The 19,647-nt window shown below is 45.6% G+C and overlaps 1 protein-coding gene across 1 annotated transcript; it reads right to left on the bottom strand.

Moving 5' to 3' along the window:
- Positions 1-547: 547 nt before the first annotated feature.
- On the bottom strand, positions 548-17,609 carry LOC126440168 (retinitis pigmentosa 1-like 1 protein). Its single transcript, XM_050090610.1, has 2 exons — positions 15,455-17,609; positions 548-651 (listed from the first exon to the last, which is right to left on the bottom strand). The coding sequence occupies exons 1-2, from the start codon at positions 17,607-17,609 to the stop codon at positions 548-550; spliced, it is 2,259 nt and encodes a 752-aa protein (XP_049946567.1).
- Between the last annotated feature and the right edge of the window lie 2,038 nt (positions 17,610-19,647).

Raw genomic sequence — 19,647 nt, 5'->3', positions numbered from 1 at the left:
CAAAAACTCGTCCCCTCTCGCACGCAAACACCAAAAACTCGTCCCCTCTCGCACGCAAACACCAAAAACTCGTCCCCTCTCGCACGCAAACACCAAAAACTCGTCCCCTCTCGCACGCAAACACCAAAAACTCGTCCCCTCTCGCACGCAAACACCAAAAACTCGTCCCCTCTCGCACGCAAACACCAAAAACTCGTCCCCTCTCGCACGCAAACACCAAAAACTCGTCCCCTCTCGCATGCAAACACCAAAAACTCGTCCCCTCTCGCACGCAAACACCAAATACTTTCCTCCTCTCGCACGCAAACAGCAAAAACTCTCCTCTCGCACACAAACAGCAAAAACTCTCCTCTCGCACACAAACAGCAAAAACTCTCCTCTCGCACACAAACAGCAAAAACTCTCCTCTCGCACACAAACAGCAAAAACTCTCCTCCTCTGGCAAACAGCAAAAACTCTCCTCCTCTGGCAAACAGCAAAAACTCTCCTCCTCTCACAAACAGCAAAAACTCTCCTCCCTTCCAAACAATAAAAACTCTCCTTCCTTTCAAACAACAAAAACTCTGCCCCAAACAACAGCAGCAACAAAACTCAAAACAACAGCAACAGCAACAGCAACAACAACAACAACAACAAAACTCCTCTCACCAACTGTGTGCAAATAACAATGGAACAAAACAACGCTGTAATACTTCGATCCAACCTTCGCAAATCAAGTAAGACGAATAACCCTCAGCTGTTCGTGTCATCCGTTGCAGACGTCAGGCAGATCACGTGACTCGATAACAGCGCCTCTTGTGGCGTCCCACCAACTGACCATCTGACAAATTGGCTGTGTGTCGGTGTTTTGACTGACCGACCGACGAACTTTTACTGTCGGGATGTCGGGCGCGTCCGACCAGTCGACAACCGAACCAAAAAATTGTGTCATGTGTAGCGCGATCGTGCCAATCGCATGAGTGAAACTCCTGTTCTGACAAAGCTCTCGGAATTAAATACCGTTGTAATATACATTTCGACGTCCGGGGCGGACGAAACTTTAAGGACAAAGTTTTAGTGAAATTCAAAGACTGCATATGTTTTCGCGACACATCGTGCGAGGAGTATAACAATAGAGATGCAAGAAATGATGCACTTTTCTCATTTTCTAACGAATCCATAGTGGTTTCTCTATGTGCAACACGTGATTAAGTCTGTCTATCTTCTTTATTTCTGTTTTTAGATTTTAATTTCCCTGTAGTCCAAAGTGTGGGATCTTTAATTTTTATTTATTTATTTATTACAATTCTAACGCCAAGCGAGTTGGCGCAGGGGTTAGCACACTGGACTCGCATTCGGGAGGACGACGGTTCAATCCCACGTCCGGCCATCCTGATTTAGGTTTTCCGTGATTTCACTAAATCGCTCCAGGCAAATTCCGGGATGGTTCCTTGAAAGGGCACGGCCGACTTCCTTCCCCGACCTTCGCTAATCCGATGAGACCGACGACTTCGCTGTTTGGTCTCTTCCCCCAAACAACCCAACCCAACAATTTTAACAGTCACAAAATGTTTTATTTCTTATGTATCTGTACGATGTAGATGTAGGAGATGATGCGCGCCGACCTCATGCGTAGTCCTTCTTGTTCAAATATGAAATGAGATTCTGAAATTTGCAGGTCATCTTTTGTACTACATCCGTAAGTAAATTAATAACGTTTTCGTGAACGTCTTTTGTTTTATTTATTTTAATTTATCATGATTTATTACCTCTGTCAGCTATAAATTTCGTTGCACGTTTCCCGAATAATTTTAGTTAATAATTGTAGCGGTATGAGAGTACTGAATCTTAGGTCTGCCGCCAGTGGCGAGAAATCGTAATACAGCTAACAGTCTCTCCTCGAAGTTTAGCACCTCTCTCAGGACTGCATTATTTTTCCTTTAACAAACGTTTTATGATGTCCAGCAGCTTCGAAATGCATTATTCACCCTTCTAAAATAATCAGGAAAATTATAAGCTCCCAGCCTGAACATGGGTGTATTTCTTCCCTTGCATTGGCCACTTCTTCGCCCACAGCTTTCTTTCTGGATTTTCTCTTCTTACCTTTAAAACAGCCAATGCAAACCCCGTTACTATTTTTTATGAAAAACCAGGCCGGATCTCTTAGAACAAAAACGCAGTGAACTGAAGATAAAACAAACAGGGCGGCACTATAATCGCCGAGTACAGTCGGTTCGGACGTGTGTAGGCTGCGACCAATTTGGTCATTCTGTCATCCGATAAATTAGTGTGTATGTGCAGGAGCCTTGTATACTCAAATATTGTTCATTTAGACCCTAAACCGATGACAAATCCGTATTTCCTGCTTTCCGACGCTGAGCTGTCTCTGTTTCCTTTGCCTGGTCTTTGACGATAGCCAGCGCAGCTGGATAAATCTTTTCGTTCTGGTGCTAATTTTAATTACTTCCGGTTGAAAAGTGGACAATTGTTCCCAAAGTACGGAGCACAGGTTCTTAGTGACACCAATTTCGTGGACAAATTGTGGTTCTCTGTATCTGGACCAAATTAATTCCAATTTCGTAGGTGGGGGTGTAGGTTAGAGTTTAACGTGCTGTCGACAGCGAGGCCATTAGAGACCGAAAAATGGCTCTGAGCACTATGGGACTTAATATCTATGGTCATCAGTCCCCTAGAACCTAGAACTACTTAAACCTAACTAACCTAAGGACATCACACAACACCCAGTCTACACGAGGCAGAGAAAAACCCTGACCCCGCCGGGAATCGAACCCGGGAACCCGGGCGTGAGAAGCGAGAACGCTCCCGCACGACCACGAGATGCGGACATTAGAGACCGAGCACAAGCTCGGACTATGGAAGGGTGGACTAGGAAGCCAGCCGTCCCCTTTCACAGGAACCATCCCGACATTTTCAGTACGCAATTTAGGGAAATCACGGAAATCCTATACCTAAATGGCCGGACGCAGGTTTGCACTGTCAACCTGCCGAATGTGAGTCCATTGTGCTAACCACTGCGTTACCTCACTCGATAATTTCATAGTAGTTTGAAGGAACGATTCTGAGGTTACAAGCAAACCTCCGAGAGAAACCGTGGTCAGCCACCCAACCGAACTTTCCTCAAGCATTGCCAGTAACTCCCCATAGTGTGTTGCCAGTGATCTGTCGTAATGTTGCTTCGGTATACTACATACCTGGCAAGATATAGTATTGAAACCCTTCAACACTGAAGTCAGATGCCTGTTAGGACACATCGGAATCTGCTACTGCGAAATCTAGATTTTCGAGCTCTTTCTCTTATTCAGTTACTATCAGTGTCTCGCTGTCAGTGAAGGACCCTACCCTACACATGCCCAGTTCACCGACCGACCGATAAATTGTGCGTGTGTAGCTTGTTAACCGACCGACCAACTGTACGCCTGTAGACTTGTTGGTCTAAAGAGCGATTTTTCTTTGCGGTTGGTTTGTTAGGTAAGACTAGCAGACAGCCGCACCCGCCTCCCCGCGACCCCATTCACCGTACAAATCGTGTAGTCTGTCGTGCAAGCCGCCCCACAACAGTTCCTTTCCAGTCGCTAAGCGCGGGGTTCAGTGCACTCCGAATGTGGCTAACATGGCAGTGTGCGAGGCAGACGAAAGTTTTATGACAGAGTTCCTGGAAAGTTTTCGAGTCTTCAGATGTCTGTGGGACGTGCCGTGCGAGCAGTATAGCAATAGATGGGTAAGAAATGAAGTGCTTCTTTCATTTTTAACGAATCTGTAGTAGTTTCATGTGGCAAACAGAGAAAATTAAACATACACAGTTTTGTGAATAATGGTTAGTCGTCTGTCTGTTTCTCGGTTTTATTTCCAATACTCACCGGAAATGAAGTTAGATAACGTTAAATAGAGACAGACTGGATTTTTATTTCGTTTCAGATACGTATCGATAGTAGGAACTAAAAACCGAATTATAGACAGTACACGGACTTTCATTCATGAAATCCACTTGGTTCATTATTAGAAGTGTTACAAAAATCCAACCTATCGTCGCCTGTTCTGCTATGAAGAGCAAAGTAAAGGACTTTTCTTTTCTAACAACTGTTAAGTGCTTCACTTCTTAAGAATATGTTGCTGAATTTATAATATGCGCCGCCGCCATTTGCAGTCGTCCGAATCTGAAAGGAGTTTCTTGAAATTATAGGGGATATTATTACTACATACGAACATAAATTCATAAAGTTTACATGAATATAATTTTCGTTTCGCTTCTGCTTTATCACGAATATTTCCTCAAGCAACTAAGATTCACCCTGCAGATTTCAAGAATGATTTTAGATAATAATTTTGGGGATTAACAGCGCTGAATCTGAGGTCTTCGTAAATTCTGCCAGTGGCTAGAAATCGTATGTGGCTATCGTTTGACGACGTTCAGGAGCTCCGAAAAGCATTTTTCATCTATTCTTAAATAATTCCGAAAATCTTCGGGTCTCTGCTCCGTAAGTAACAAAGCGTAGCTGCATTTGGTCCATTGCATTAGCCATTTCTTTACCTACAGCTTTATCACGGCTTTTTCTGGCTTTGTTAGTTCGAACAGCCAAGCCAAATCCCAATTCTTTTCCTGTGGAATACTAACAAGGGATCCTCCCCATCGTACCCCCCTCAGATTTAGTTATGTTGGCTCAGTGGATAGACCTTGAAAAACTGAACACAGATCAATGGAGAAAACAGGAAGAAGTTGTGTGGAACTAGGAAAAAATAGGCATAATATACAAACTGAGTAGTCCATGTGTAACATAGGCAGCATCACGGATAGTGTGAGCTCAGGAGCGCCGTGGTCTCGTGGTTAGCGTGAGCAGCTGCGAAACGACAGGGCCTTGGTTGAAGACTTGCCTAGAGTGAAAATTTTAGTTTTTTATTTTCAGTTCAGGCACTCACACAAAATCAACTTCGATCTACAAAATTCCAGGACATGTTCAGATTTGCTTGGACATATGCAGGATTTGACTGTCTACACACGTAAAAATTTGAAAACGTTAAAAACATATGTTTTGACAGAGCACTGGGAAAACTGAGCGACTGTGAAACTGTTGCATTCATTTGTTGCAGTTTGTGACAAACTCTTATGTTTTCATCACTTTTTTGGGAGTGATTATCACATCCACAAGAAAACCTAAATCGGGCAAGGTAGAAGAATCTTTTTACGCATTCGCCAAGTGTAAAAGTTAGGTGAGTCGACAACATACTCCTGTCAGGTGACGCCCATGCCGTCACCAGTGTCGTATAGAATATATCAGACGTGTTTTCCTGTGGAGGAATCGGTTGACCTATGACCTTGCGATCAAATGTTTTCGGTTCCCATTGGAGGGGCACACTAAACTTATTGCAGTGAACAGAAACGTCAATGAACGAACGGACAGATCATAACTTTGCGAAAATAAAGTAAAATTTTCCCTCGAGGGAAGACTTGAACAAAGAACCTTTTGTGCCGCAGCAGCACACGCTAACAACTGGAACACGACGATCCTGAGCGTACACTATCATTTATGTTGCCTATCTTGCGGATGGACTAGTCAGTTTGTATATTTTGGTTATTTTTTTCATAGTTCCATACAACTTCTTCCTGTTTCTCGAGTGATCTGTGTTCAGTGTTTCAAGGCCTATCCACTGTGCCAACTTATAACTAAATCTGAGGGGGGTGCGATGGGGAGGTCCCCTTCTAAGCGGTATCGCGTAGAACAGAACGTCATAACCAGCTCTAGGAGCAGGGCGGCGCTGAAATCATGAAGTCTGTCGGGACGTGCGTTGTGTAGACTGTTACGAAATTTGTCGTTCGGTCAATAAACTGCGTGTAGTAGAGCAGTTGATGTTCGGGCGGGCTAGTTTTGCATGACGGAGTAATCGAGCACAGACTACCTGGACAGCCTGCCCGAACCAGTCAACAGTGGCCGAGCGTAGAGGCCATGGACAAGTCATACATAATGTTAGACTCCAAAAACGTTAAACGTACCTTCATCCCTGCGCAACTACATCCAGCATAGGCTTCTCTTTCGTGGTGTATTTGTAATCATGCAGAGTGAGGAAGTATTTGCAGTAACAAGTAAAACTGAAACCAATGCGTAAACGTAGAGGAAACGGGAGTGTCCAAAAAGAGAAGTAAGGAATAAATATTTGTTGTAAACTAAAGAAATTCTACAGCATAAGTGTCACGCGTAAGCTGACCAACGTTTCTGTTTTTCCAGTCGTGAGCCACTCATTTAAAGAAATACAGTTGTATGAAATTCCACACTGACATCTCCTTCAGGAATGTAGGTTGTAATAAAAAAACGAAGTTTGTTGCAATGTGTGCTAAAGAGGTGACACGTTTTAGAGGTGAGGTGTTTCTGATGACAGTTCCAAAGAAATAGGCTAAGAATTCCTCCAGTTGCAAATTATCGAGAACTCAGGGTTTCAGATGTTGCGTCAAATATTTCTACTGTAAGTGCGCATGTCAAAGAAGAGGCTTCTTGCAGTGTGAAACCGTACAAGATCTTCCGTTATTAAGTAAGTTATTAATAAAAAATTGTCTACGACAGTTGATATGCGTGGACTGATTGGTATAAAACAGGGCCGGCCATAAATTCTGCACGTGTGCGGTGCTTCTGCACATGTGCAGCTTTCGGGTCACAGCGTGCACGCCGCAGCCGTCAGCGTTCATGTAGTGCATGTTTCTACGCACAGATGTCGCTTTATCCACTTGCTGGGATACTCTGTACCGGCGCATTCTAGTGCTCTTTCCACAGCTAGCAGGCCAACCATGGGAAGGTATTTAGCGTATTAAACATTTAAAATACTGTCACAATCTACTCATTGAGATGTCTTTTATATTAACAGTTTAACTCAGTAAGACAAGTAATACAGTTGACAACCGTGGATTTTTATTAAGGCAGCTTGACTTACGGCACGTAAATACGCGTAATGCTTTTGATCTAGTATTTAAGAAAGAGTACTTAGACTTCCAACGAACCTTACTCGTGATTTAAAATAACATTAAACTAATGCAAGGTTTCCTATAACTAATTCTCGGTGCCCTCAGTTACACCCACATAATTTCTGTCTCACTGACCTCTGAACAGAATGATAACCGCAGAGCCCCCGATGATCACCTGTTATTTCAATACCATTATTGATATATCTTTCATCAGTTACGTCTGAAATCTGCATAATAACCGACAATTAGATGAATGTTATGTTTTATCGACTTCAGCTGAGCGTAGCCTTCACGCAAAAAAAAACCTAAATGTAAGTATACATTGGAACAATCGCTTTAATGACCAACTTTCCTGACAATAATGTAACATGGAGCAGAATGAGGCAATGATGCACAGTTATTAAACAATAATTTTTAATTATGAAAGGAATAAATCCAAACAGGTTTATCACTGGTCATGAGAAATAAGAGTTGATGTGTCTCATCCATTTTCTTAAGCACATTTAATTTTGCTTGCTGTTCTTCACTGTTGAGTACACTACACTCGTCTTTGTGATATGTATTGTAGTGTCTTTCAATTGAAAACTTACACTAGCTGCTTATTATTCGGCGGCACAGCATACACTGTGAGTTTATACCAACGGCTACAAAAAAGAATTGCAGTTCCCAGTCATTTTTAAACGACTGAGAACATAGATCTCCTGTCATTTGATTTTTCACAGTATTTGCCATTTCTCAGTACTTCTCTGTTAAGGTTACGGTTAACAGGGGTAAACGAGACTGGGAATGTTGCGCTCTTGCTTGTACCACATAAACAGGGAAGTGGAGCCCCCTTCATTCATTTAGGACACATGTCTAATAACAGATGTCACTGTCGCACATGTAAGCACATGTGCAGCACTTCCGCACGTCTGCACACTGTGCAGCGTTTGGCCGGCCCTGGTATAAAACGTGCATTATTTGACACAGCACATTACGTAAGCACAGATTGGTCTCTTGTGAATAACGTTCTATTTATAACCGAATTCCCGGACGTTAAGCTGACAGGAGTAAATACAGGGTGTATAAGAGAACAAGAAAAAAAATTCCCGGATTTCTCGGTTAAAATTACACTCTCCCGGGTGTAAATACTTTTTCCTTGTTAAGTGGCAGGGTAGTTTTCCTCGAAACTGTAAAATTTATCAATCCTTTGAATGGTTATGGTTTTATACATCAGTGTAGTACTTCTCGGCCCTTTAGAAAACCACATTCAGTAAAAAAAAAAAATTTGGAAACGTGTACGCTGCATATTTTCGTATTACGAAAGTGTAAACTTAAATTCCTCGTGTCACTTTCCGAAGCCTTGAAATAAAGATTGCAATGCGCTTTTGTAGCCAGTCATAGCTCATGTCACGTGATCTTGCCAGCCGATGACGTCGAATATGGAGCATAGGACATGTGGCAGCAATACCACCGTTAAGTAGCGCGTGCACACAGATAGGAAACGTTAATGGTTTAAATTAATATACATATTGTTACTACAAGAAAAGCAGAGTTTTCACATATAATCTTGGTCTCTAAGAGTAATAAGCTGCAAGAGAAGCTAAGCTTTCACATATCATGTTGATCTTTTTTGTGCCCGTTACACTTAGACACATCCCACAAATGTGCCAGTAAAATTTTTAACAAAGACATGACTGATATTCTGAGCTCGAAATTTTTCAAAATGTTCATACCAGACTTGATTTTTAAATGAGTCAAACGCTCTGTGATTTAAGGAATTCATCGTAAATTCTTGCACATAGTTCATCTTACATAAAAGAAAATTTACTTTGAAACTAACGCTTTTCAAATAACCATTCGCAATATTTTCCCGTGACCTGTTAGAAATAGGTTAGTCTCAGTAATTACCAGAGAGTGCCAGATAACAGGCGTTACCGCGCTTGCGCAGCTACTAGGATTCTGGAAGCTCGCATTTTCGTAGGTGTGAGACATTAAAAGATCTTACATTGTCATAAAAGAAAGAAGACATCAGATGATACGCAAAGAGCATCGGAATTTTGTGAACCACACTAAAACGCGTAATTCGGCTTGAAGTGCACATTCGTATGTCCAGATTCGAATGTAAATTTTCTTGGAGTACCAGAAATGTATTATTTCATATTTGGTTCTTCATTATAACATAATTCCATACGTGCTAGAAGGTGAAAACATGCACTTTTGAAATGCAGCAAACAGTTGAAACCAGCCAGTAGTGTGGAATTAAACAGTTCGTTTCAAACAAATTGACTGCCTGAGCGGAAAAGATTAATAAAAGCCAAATCTCCTTACCAAAACGACAAAAATAACTTCATTGTTCTGTAAGGCTATTGTAGCTTGACTGTCAGAAAGGTGGAAATAAAATAAAATCTGAAACTAATAACATATTTTAGCCTTCCGTACTCGTGGCAATGTATTTTAATTCACTTGATAGCTCCCAACCACAGAAATCCATTTTGTTTCCACTTGATGTGAGAGCAATAAACGAAGAGAAAACAGCAAAATCACTGAACGTAAACGTCGGTCACGTGAAGATTATCATATTTCCCACTATAACTGAGACTATGTGCATCAGAAAAAAAAAATCGCAATCAATATAGGATGGGATATTTTGTGACCGGGAGAACAAGAACTCTTCAGAATATTTGCATTCTTTATTGCCTATAGCTAATAACTCGCTTTTTTGTGAGATAAAATTAAAAATAGGATACATGAAACCAGTAGAAGAGACAAGCAAGACAGTACACATTTCTTCAGTTCTTAAACGTAGCATTTTTCTCTCTAACTTTGTTTCCTTTCTGGGAAAGAATCTTACTTCATCAATGATCGTCAAATGTTTTGCTACATGAAAAAAGAAATTATTTGTCTAATACTGAAAAAGCCGTTCATACAAACAGTACCCAAGACTTGTCATTTCTCAATATGATTACGTGTTTTTGTCACTGTCTGCTAGATAAAACAAAATAGGCCTGTCTAATATTGTAGCTATTGTAACAAACACCAAATAAACGAGACAGTTTTGGCACAAATGGTCATTTTTATAACACGAGAAAATATAATTCGCGAAGTACCAATATCAAATGCTTATCAAGCTTACTACAAGCAAAAAGCTTTATGTTCGGAAGTAGTTTCACATTTCATTCATACGCTCCAGCTTCCCAAGCATGAGATCGAAAGTAGTTGTACGAAACATTTATATAAAATTGGAATCGTCGCTGCTCGGGAGTAGCCGAGCGGTCTGTGGGCGCTGCAGTCATGCGGCTGGTCACGGCGGAGGTTAGAAACCTCCCTCAAGTGTGTGTGTGTGTGTGTGTGTGTGTGTGTGTGTGTGTGTGTGTGTGTGTGTGTTTTAACTTATTCTCCGGTTAACTTCACTAACCCTGCCACAATCAACGGTTTAGTTATCCCGCGTTTATTCTCCGGTTAGGCATTATTACGTGTTCATGTATAGATGAGCGAGGTTTCTACGGCTGCCGCCCCCTCTCGTATCCCAATCTCCATCGTTCACGGTGTATCCAGTCTCCTTCATTAAGACCTCTCACACCCATTGCTTCGTTGACGTCGTCTTTCCTACATCTCGCAGGTCTACCGCGCCTTCTTCTTTGATGTGGAGTCCATTACCATACCCGTTTTGGCCGTCTTGTGTCTGGAATACGCTGTAAGTGACCATACCACAGTAGGCGCTTCCTTTCTATGTAGTCTAGGATTGTGCTTTTGACATTCATAACCTCTCTGATCGTATCATTTCTAATATGATCAAGTCTGGAGTATCCACAACTTCGTCTCCAGAAATCCATCTCGACAGCCAGCAGGCGATCTATCTGCCTCAGGGTTAGTTCCCACAACTCTGCACCATGTGTTGTGATACTTTTAATAATTGTGCAAGCGTACAATGATCTCTTCTCCTCGAAAGGTAAGAAGCTGATTACTCTAGTCAACAATACGCAGTTCTAGGTAATCCAATGTTTTTAACTGTTACTCGGAGATATATAGTTTGTGGGGGCTTGAACTATTTTGTACCCAGTACCGACTGTAGGGATGAATCAACGTATCGTTGAGGTATGAGTTCGTGGCAATATTGCACTCAACGTCAATTGTGCTGACTGGTAATATATCTACAGCTTGATCCGATGCATAAAATTTACTGGCGTCCCACACCAAAACACGATCATTTGCAAAACCTAGCAGTGGACCTATTGAATCTCGGTCTAAAGTCGATCGTAGCACTCTCTGCCCGTATTTGATTTAAGGATATTAATGTTTGCCCGCAGTCAATACCTTTTCCTTACTGTTTTAAGACTTCGTTTAAATCATCAATATCGTAAGCACCAAGTTGTATTTGTAGAATATCCTTCCAACCGTCAATTTCCAGATGCTCTTGGTGATATTTGGAATGGTGTTATACGCCTCCAGACGAATCAGGGCAATACTCCAGTCCCCTGCACTTAAATCGCCGGAAAGTAATTTGCACGTAATGCTGATACTCGCTCTTTTAAAGTCAGTGTGTATGACATTGCATCTAAACCTCAAATGATGGGCGTGCGTTCAGTTATGGCTCTTTCATATGTGTGGATGTTCGCACACCAGCTCTGACAAGGAGAGGAGAAAGCGCGCATTCGACTTCTCACCGTTCGGTCTAAATATAGCGCGCATTCCAGAAGTTCGCTGATGCAGGTGAAGGCTAATTTGCCATGGCTGTGATGAGGAACATAATGTGGAGATGACCGCACAGGTATGTGTTAGTCCTGACATCGCCGTAAATTGTAGAAAACACGACTTTTGCTGGTGAAGTAACGTTGTGAATCTTCAGGCGGTTGTAAATCCCAAATGAATAGAAATATTGTACTGTATTTACACTTTTCTTAACATACGCCTCCCAATGGATCCCTGGACCCCCAGCAACATCTATATTTACAATTCCGCACTCATTAGTCCGCCACATAGTCTTCGGTGATGTATCCCGCATAAAGAGGCAACGGAATCCAGGAATGTGAAGTTCCTCTTTAACAATATTAATGATACCTTTATTCGTGAGCGCTCGATCAGGTAGGATAACTAACGAACTTTTTTTATTTATTAAGATACCTAGTCCTTTTCTGTATGGTTTCAAGTAGAGACCCTTTCCGATAGCTGCTGCTTTCGTGGCCAGATTATGTCTTCTGGCTTCCTCTAGATGCGCCTGTGCATTCTGTGCGTTTTTGACGTTTTGGCTACAGCTGCAGCTCCACCTGTAAGTGAACCTACCGCCACCAGAGCTGCAAAGGTCTGGAACGAGGAACGGAATAATTCCACATGATGTGTTTGGTAGTGGTAGGACTCTAGGTGGTTTAATTGCAGTCGTCTTCTTCGCTTTCCCCTTCGCCCCCCCCCCCCCCCCCCCCCCTTCAACACACGTTTAGCTGCACACATCGAAGTGAGAATACAGTTTTTCAAAGTGCCTGGTTCGTTCTTCTTCGCCCCAAAAGCTGTTCGCGCTGCATTCATATTTCGTTTGCAACTCATCACCTACATGTCGAACTTAATTTTTATCAACTACGAATGCATCAACGCGCTGACCTATTCAGAGAGCTTTTCTTCGCCTTATTTGCTTAGCTCTATCGGCTAATATTCGGTCGGCAACGTGGCGTGCTGGGAGATCTTTATTTGCAGCGAATGCGAGGTCGTGTTCAAGGCAGACTTCGTCTAGTAGGTTAATGCCGCTACCACCGCGTGCCAGGTGTTTCTGAAGCTTTGTCTCAGGCCCACAGAATTTGTACCCCGGAATGTGCAATTCAAAAGGAAATTTTTCAAAAGTACCACCTCCACCTCTTATGGTGTGCTGCCTATCATGTATGGTACACTACCGAGGAGACAGAGGTCTACGCTCCCTGTTATACACTAACTCGTCAGCGTCAATCGAACTGTTTTCTGATGATGGAAATACTAACCATTTAACTAGCGCTCTATTCCCGCGACGTCTTATCACGCGTTCGATGAGAAATACATCTGCTTCAGAACTCTTCTGCAATTCTTCTGTGTAAAAGCATCCAGCCATTTCTTCACCCTTGCCATCCTTTAAGATATATGTCCTAGGGTTCGTTCTGTGCACTTTGGATACTGTGAATATCTCCGCTCACCAGTTTGGTAAGTACGATTTCTCGAACGCTGTCTTGTATTTTGAAATATGTACTAAGTCGCCTACATTGAACCTCTTTTTGCGCGGGTCCAGCATTTAATGTGGAAATATACTTTGTCCATGAGTGAATTATAGCGAACATCGGTCGGTCTAATTTTTATTGTACTATGTTTGGTTCTATTATACCGCGCAATTATTTGTGGGATGATATCAAGCAACTTGTAAGAACCGCGAAGATTAAAAGGTATTCACATTTGAGCTTTGACCATTCTGTTCAAACTGCCCACGAAGCTAGCTTTCAGGTGGGTAAACGTCGAGTAGTCGTGTATCCTGTACCGCTCCATCACAGTCTTGAAATGTTCATTGTAAAACTCACCACCATGATCAGTTTCAAGATTGTCTGGGCATCGATTCGATCCTGTCTGCAGCAAACGCTCAAACACTACAGCAACATCTCTACCGGTTTTAGTTTTGACAGGTAATGCCCATGCGAATTTAGAGTATGTATCAACAACCATTAAAATGTATTTGAATCCATTATTCTCAAGTGAATATTGACTTATGTCTACAAGATTGGCCTGCCACAAGTCATCCAGCCGCTTAATCATAACATGCCTCAGAGGATATGTTTCGTGTGGTGGCTTGTGCAATTCTCGAACTACCGTCTCCATACTTATTAAATAATACCTCTCTCTCAAAGCTCAGAGATTATCGAAAAAACCTCATTCGAATGAGCTGTGCTGCATGCAGCAGCCGAAGCCATCAACAGTCGAAGTCTATTAGTTCATCCGGCTCATCGTAATATATATACTGCGGGAGTTGATTGCTCACGCCTTTATGCTGAAAGTCTACACCTTCACCAATGCTTTTAGGATGCTCATTCAGTAAAGGTTGTATAATGGCTCTGTATTTAGAGTTTTGCAGGTTTCTCAGTGTTCTGTCAGGAATTTTATACAGCTCAGTCAATTGCAGTATTTCACCATACACTTTGCGATTATTGGTAGAGTATTTTAAGTTTTTTGAGGGGCTTAGGAAGATAAGATTCATTAAGCCAGGTGTTCTTTTAAACTCTGTATCCCCGATGCGTGTCGTGCTATCATATAAACTTACAGTTTGAGCCTAGCATCTACGGTCTCTCCCCACTGACAACAAATGTTCTATCTTACCCGCTCAATACTGGTTGGTGAATTCTGCGATTGAATCATTATCACGCGAAGCCATCTTACTGATAGATTCGGTAACATGTTTAAAGGTTTCTCTTAATGTTTGCTCGCAACCCATATGCCCCATCCTCAGCTAACGTAATTTCTCTGGAACTGCTTTGCGTGGCTGAATGACTTTATGCTTTGTCGACATCTCGGAGCATACTAATCAGAGCTGTGCATATCACGTGGTTTTATATATGCTTTGTCATTCTTCTTGTTCCCTACACCTCCACCTTCAATAACAACCACCTCAGCTTCTATCTTCTCTCCAATTGCGCTAAATCTATTCTCTAGCCAATTTTGGTTAAGTGCAAGAAGTTTGAGTGTCCTTTAATTCCCTTGCAAGCTTACCGAGTCTTGCCTCAAGATTCTTAAATTTCATATCGGTATACACGTGAGCATTATATGCACACCTAACCTCTCAGATTGAGCATCCGCCAAGCTTGCGAATTTGTCCATGGTGTAGTGTCTACTGACGCACTCAGCTATTTTGTACATTTATATATGGAGAAACTGCTGGAAGTTCCGGTTATAACTACCATCATTCAGTTTCCGCCTTTTATCAACAACGAGAAAACCGGATTGTGAGTGATTCCAACAATCAGCACATATCTTTACAAATTCATTGTATGACATGTCAGTCCCTACATGAGCCTGGTAAATGTATGTTAAATTGCGATTGTCTTATTTGAAGGCTATAATGAGGTTGGCATTATCCCTCACCAACTGTTCTGAGATTCTGGAATACGTCTGAGATAAAATACGTCAACACCCATATGACGACCAAAGCAGAAATATCTACGAATTTGAGCCTGCTTTTCGACAGCCAGATAGTCAAACATGAAGACAGTGTTAGGCTTCACCTTTTCAGGTGGGGAGGTGGGGTGGGATGTCATCGCTTTCACTGAATGCTCTTACATTACACCATCTACCCCCCCCCCCCCCCCCAAAATGTGGGTCCAGGGGATTAGAATAGGCCCGAGGTATTCCTGATTCCTGCCTGTCGAAAGAGGCGACTAGAAAGAGTCCCTCCCCCTCAAGGGGTAGTTAGCGCCTGCGTCCGGAGACGGACGGTTCCACGACCTATATTTGCGGTCATTTTGGTTTTTCGCTTCTTCTCGTTTCTTCCTTCCTTCGGTTGGTTCCTTTCTTTGTTCTTCTCCATCTCACTGTCTGCCTCTCCTCTCTCCATGCCTTCCTCTCCTCTCTCCATGCCTTCCTCCTCTCCTCTCTCCATGCCTTCCTCCTCTCCTCTCTCCATGCCTTCCTCCTCTCCTCTCTCCATGCCTTCCTCCTCTCCTCTCTCCATGCCTTCCTCCTCTCCTCTCTCCATGCCTTCCTCCTCTCCTCTCTCCATGCCTTCCTCCTCTCCTCTCTCCATGCCTTCCTCCTCTCCTCTCTCCATGCCTTCCTCCTCTCCTCTCTCCATGCCTTCCTCCTCTCCTCTCTCCATGCCTTCCTCCTCTCCTCTCTCCATGCCTTCCTCCTCTCCTCTCTCCATGCCTTCCTCCTCTCCTCTCTCCATGCCTTCCTCCTCTCCTCTCTCCATGCCTTCCTCCTCTCCTCTCTCCATGCCTTCCTCCTCTCCTCTCTCCATGCCTTCCTCCTCTCCTCTCTCCATGCCTTCCTCCTCTCCTCTCTCCATGCCTTCCTCCTCTCCTCTCTCCATGCCTTCCTCCTCTCCTCTCTCCATGCCTTCCTCCTCTCCTCTCTCCATGCCTTCCTCCTCTCCTCTCTCCATGCCTTCCTCCTCTCCTCTCTCCATGCCTTCCTCCTCTCCTCTCTCCATGCCTTCCTCCTCTCCTCTCTCCATGCCTTCCTCCTCTCCTCTCTCCATGCCTTCCTCCTCTCCTCTCTCCATGCCTTCCTCCTCTCCTCTCTCCATGCCTTCCTCCTCTCCTCTCTCCATGCCTTCCTCCTCTCCTCTCTCCATGCCTTCCTCCTCTCCTCTCTCCATGCCTTCCTCCTCTCCTCTCTCCATGCCTTCCTCCTCTCCTCTCTCCATGCCTTCCTCCTCTCCTCTCTCCATGCCTTCCTCCTCTCCTCTCTCCATGCCTTCCTCCTCTCCTCTCTCCATGCCTTCCTCCTCTCCTCTCTCCATGCCTTCCTCCTCTCCTCTCTCCATGCCTTCCTCCTCTCCTCTCTCCATGCCTTCCTCCTCTCCTCTCTCCATGCCTTCCTCCTCTCCTCTCTCCATGCCTTCCTCCTCTCCTCTCTCCATGCCTTCCTCCTCTCCTCTCTCCATGCCTTCCTCCTCTCCTCTCTCCATGCCTTCCTCCTCTCCTCTCTCCATGCCTTCCTCCTCTCCTCTCTCCATGCCTTCCTCCTCTCCTCTCTCCATGCCTTCCTCCTCTCCTCTCTCCATGCCTTCCTCCTCTCCTCTCTCCATGCCTTCCTCCTCTCCTCTCTCCATGCCTTCCTCCTCTCCTCTCTCCATGCCTTCCTCCTCTCCTCTCTCCATGCCTTCCTCCTCTCCTCTCTCCATGCCGTCCTCCTCTCCTCTCTCCATGCCGTCCTCCTCTCCTCTCTCCATGCCGTCCTCCTCTCCTCTCTCCATGCCGTCCTCCTCTCCTCTCTCCATGCCGTCCTCCTCTCCTCTCTCCATGCCGTCCTCCTCTCCTCTCTCCATGCCGTCCTCCTCTCCTCTCTCCATGCCGTCCTCCTCTCCTCTCTCCATGCCGTCCTCCTCTCCTCTCTCCATGCCGTCCTCCTCTCCTCTCTCCATGCCGTCCTCCTCTCCTCTCTCCATGCCGTCCTCCTCTCCTCTCTCCATGCCGTCCTCCTCTCCTCTCTCCATGCCGTCCTCCTCTCCTCTCTCCATGCCGTCCTCCTCTCCTCTCTCCATGCCGTCCTCCTCTCCTCTCTCCATGCCGTCCTCCTCTCCTCTCTCCATGCCGTCCTCCTCTCCTCTCTCCATGCCGTCCTCCTCTCCTCTCTCCATGCCGTCCTCCTCTCCTCTCTCCATGCCGTCCTCCTCTCCTCTCTCCATGCCGTCCTCCTCTCCTCTCTCCATGCCGTCCTCCTCTCCTCTCTCCATGCCGTCCTCCTCTCCTCTCTCCATGCCGTCCTCCTCTCCTCTCTCCATGCCGTCCTCCTCTCCTCTCTCCATGCCGTCCTCCTCTCCTCTCTCCATGCCGTCCTCCTCTCCTCTCTCCATGCCGTCCTCCTCTCCTCTCTCCATGCCGTCCTCCTCTCCTCTCTCCATGCCGTCCTCCTCTCCTCTCTCCATGCCGTCCTCCTCTCCTCTCTCCATGCCGTCCTCCTCTCCTCTCTCCATGCCGTCCTCCTCTCCTCTCTCCATGCCGTCCTCCTCTCCTCTCTCCATGCCGTCCTCCCCTCCTCTCTCCATGCCTTCCTCCCCTCCTCTCTCCATGCCTTCCTCCCCTCCTCTCTCCATGCCTTCCTCCCCTCCTCTCTCCATGCCTTCCTCCCCTCCTCTCTCCATGCCTTCCTCCCCTCCTCTCTCCATGCCTTCCTCCCCTCCTCTCTCCATGCCTTCCTCCCCTCCTCTCTCCATGCCTTCCTCCCCTCCTCTCTCCATGCCTTCCTCCCCTCCTCTCTCCATGCCTTCCTCCCCTCCTCTCTCCATGCCTTCCTCCCCTCCTCTCTCCATGCCTTCCTCCCCTCCTCTCTCCATGCCTTCCTCCCCTCCTCTCTCCATGCCTTCCTCCCCTCCTCTCCGCTCCTCTCCTCGCCTTCTCTGGTCTCCGCCTCGGCGTTTGAGACAGTCTGTCCTCTCTCTCTTCTTTTTCCTCTTCTTCCTTCTTCCCTGTGCGCGCCTGAAGGCCGACCCACGCGTTCTCACGCGTAGCCGGTGACGGGGGAACGCGTAATTCCCTGCCCTGGGAAGACAAGTAAGGCACGCACGTACCCCCTGGTAAAGGCCAGGCCCAGGGAGGGGTGATTGCCTGAGCTGATACCTGAGGTGTAAACATTCACCTAAGGCGGGCGCCATCGGAGATGCTGGCAATCATGGGGGATTCCTCCACAATGGATTTCACTTCTTCTTCTCTTTCGCCTTCTGCCCATAAACGGAAACTTGACCAGCCACCAGTAACAAAAGTACTACCGCCTGCCCCACAGTTCCTCGTAGTTTCTCGATCTGAGGACGACAAGAATTTTTCCTCTGTCAACACTTCCCTTATCCAGAAGGGCGTAGATGCCATAGCTGGATCTGTCAAGTCGTGTACCAGGTTGCGTAATGGTACCTTGTTACTAGAAACTGAGAGCGCCTTTCCGGCACAAAAAATTGCTTTGGGCCACACTCCTGTACATGTTCCCTGTCCATGTGGAGGCTTACCGCACTTTGAATTCGTCTCGTGGTGTGGTATATACTCGATCACTCGACGGATTTACTGACGAGGAGACTCAGTCTTTCCTCGCTGAGCAGGGCGTGACAGCTGTCCATAGGGTCATGAAAAAGGTCAACAATGACCTTGTACCAACCCGGACACTTTCCTTGACCTTTGATAGTGTTCAGCTGCTGTCGCGTATCAAAGCGGGCTACGAGGTTATTTCTGTTGGCCCCTACGTCCCGACACCTACGCGCTGCTACCAGTGTCAGCATTTTAATCACACTCGCCAGTCTTGTTCCAATGCGGCTAAATGTGTCACTTGTGGCAGGGATGCCCATGAGGGTGACTGTCCACCTCCGTCTCCTCATTGTGTGAACTGTCAGGGTGACCATGCAGCGTCCTCCCGCGACTGTTCCATCTACAAGGAAGAACGCTGTATCCAAGAAATTCGGGTCAAAGAGAAAGTGTCCACCTCGGCTGCTCGCAAGCTATTTGCTAGTAGGAAGCCCACGCTGCCCCAGCGGGAAATACAGTACTGCCCTCGCCTCTCCACTGACTACCAGGGAGGCGGCGATGCAGACATGAGATCTGACCTTCAGCACCACGGTCGTCCGTTCGGCCAGTGCTAAGATCGCTCGGTCGACGTCTCCTCTTCCTCCCGTCACCCCTCAGACACAAGCACCTTCATCAGCTTCTGCCAAGTCGAAGACCCAGAAGTCAGATGCACGGGCCTTCAAGAAGGAACCGTCCCGTGCAGACTTCCTATGTACATTGAACTCCCAGCCGTCGACCAGTACTTCCACTAAACGATCTTCCAAGAAGGCTCATAGGAAGCACAGTTCTCCTTCTCCGCCACGGCACATTTCTTCTCGTGCGCCACCCAGCGTTTGCCGCCCCAGGACGTCATCCATTTCGCCTGGCCGCACCACTGGTAGCCGAATATCTGGCCGTTCACCTGCAGAGGAAGCTCCCCCTCCATCGGCCATCTTCTTAAGATGGCCGATGAACCTATAGAACTAATGGACGATGACTGTCCGCCTACTGATAGCGGCGGCAGTGCTCGCTCGA

The sequence above is a fragment of the Schistocerca serialis genome, unplaced genomic scaffold (genome assembly GCF_023864345.2).
Source record: "Schistocerca serialis cubense isolate TAMUIC-IGC-003099 unplaced genomic scaffold, iqSchSeri2.2 HiC_scaffold_1353, whole genome shotgun sequence".
Lineage (NCBI taxonomy): Eukaryota > Metazoa > Arthropoda > Insecta > Orthoptera > Acrididae > Schistocerca > Schistocerca serialis.
The sequence above is the reverse complement of the archived record's forward strand: the minus strand, read 5'-3'. Positions and strand labels throughout refer to the sequence as shown.

What these genes read in the sequence shown, in the direction of transcription:
- LOC126440168 (XM_050090610.1), bottom strand. Translation starts at nt 17,609, where the DNA reads ATGGAGAGAGGAGAGGAGGACGGCATGGAGAGAGGAGAGGAGGACGGC. An exon ending in GGAGAGAGGAGAGGCAGACA is followed by an intron (nt 652 to 15,454) that starts GTGAGATGGAGA and finishes ATTTGCACACAG; the next exon opens with TTGGTGAGAGGAGTTTTGTT.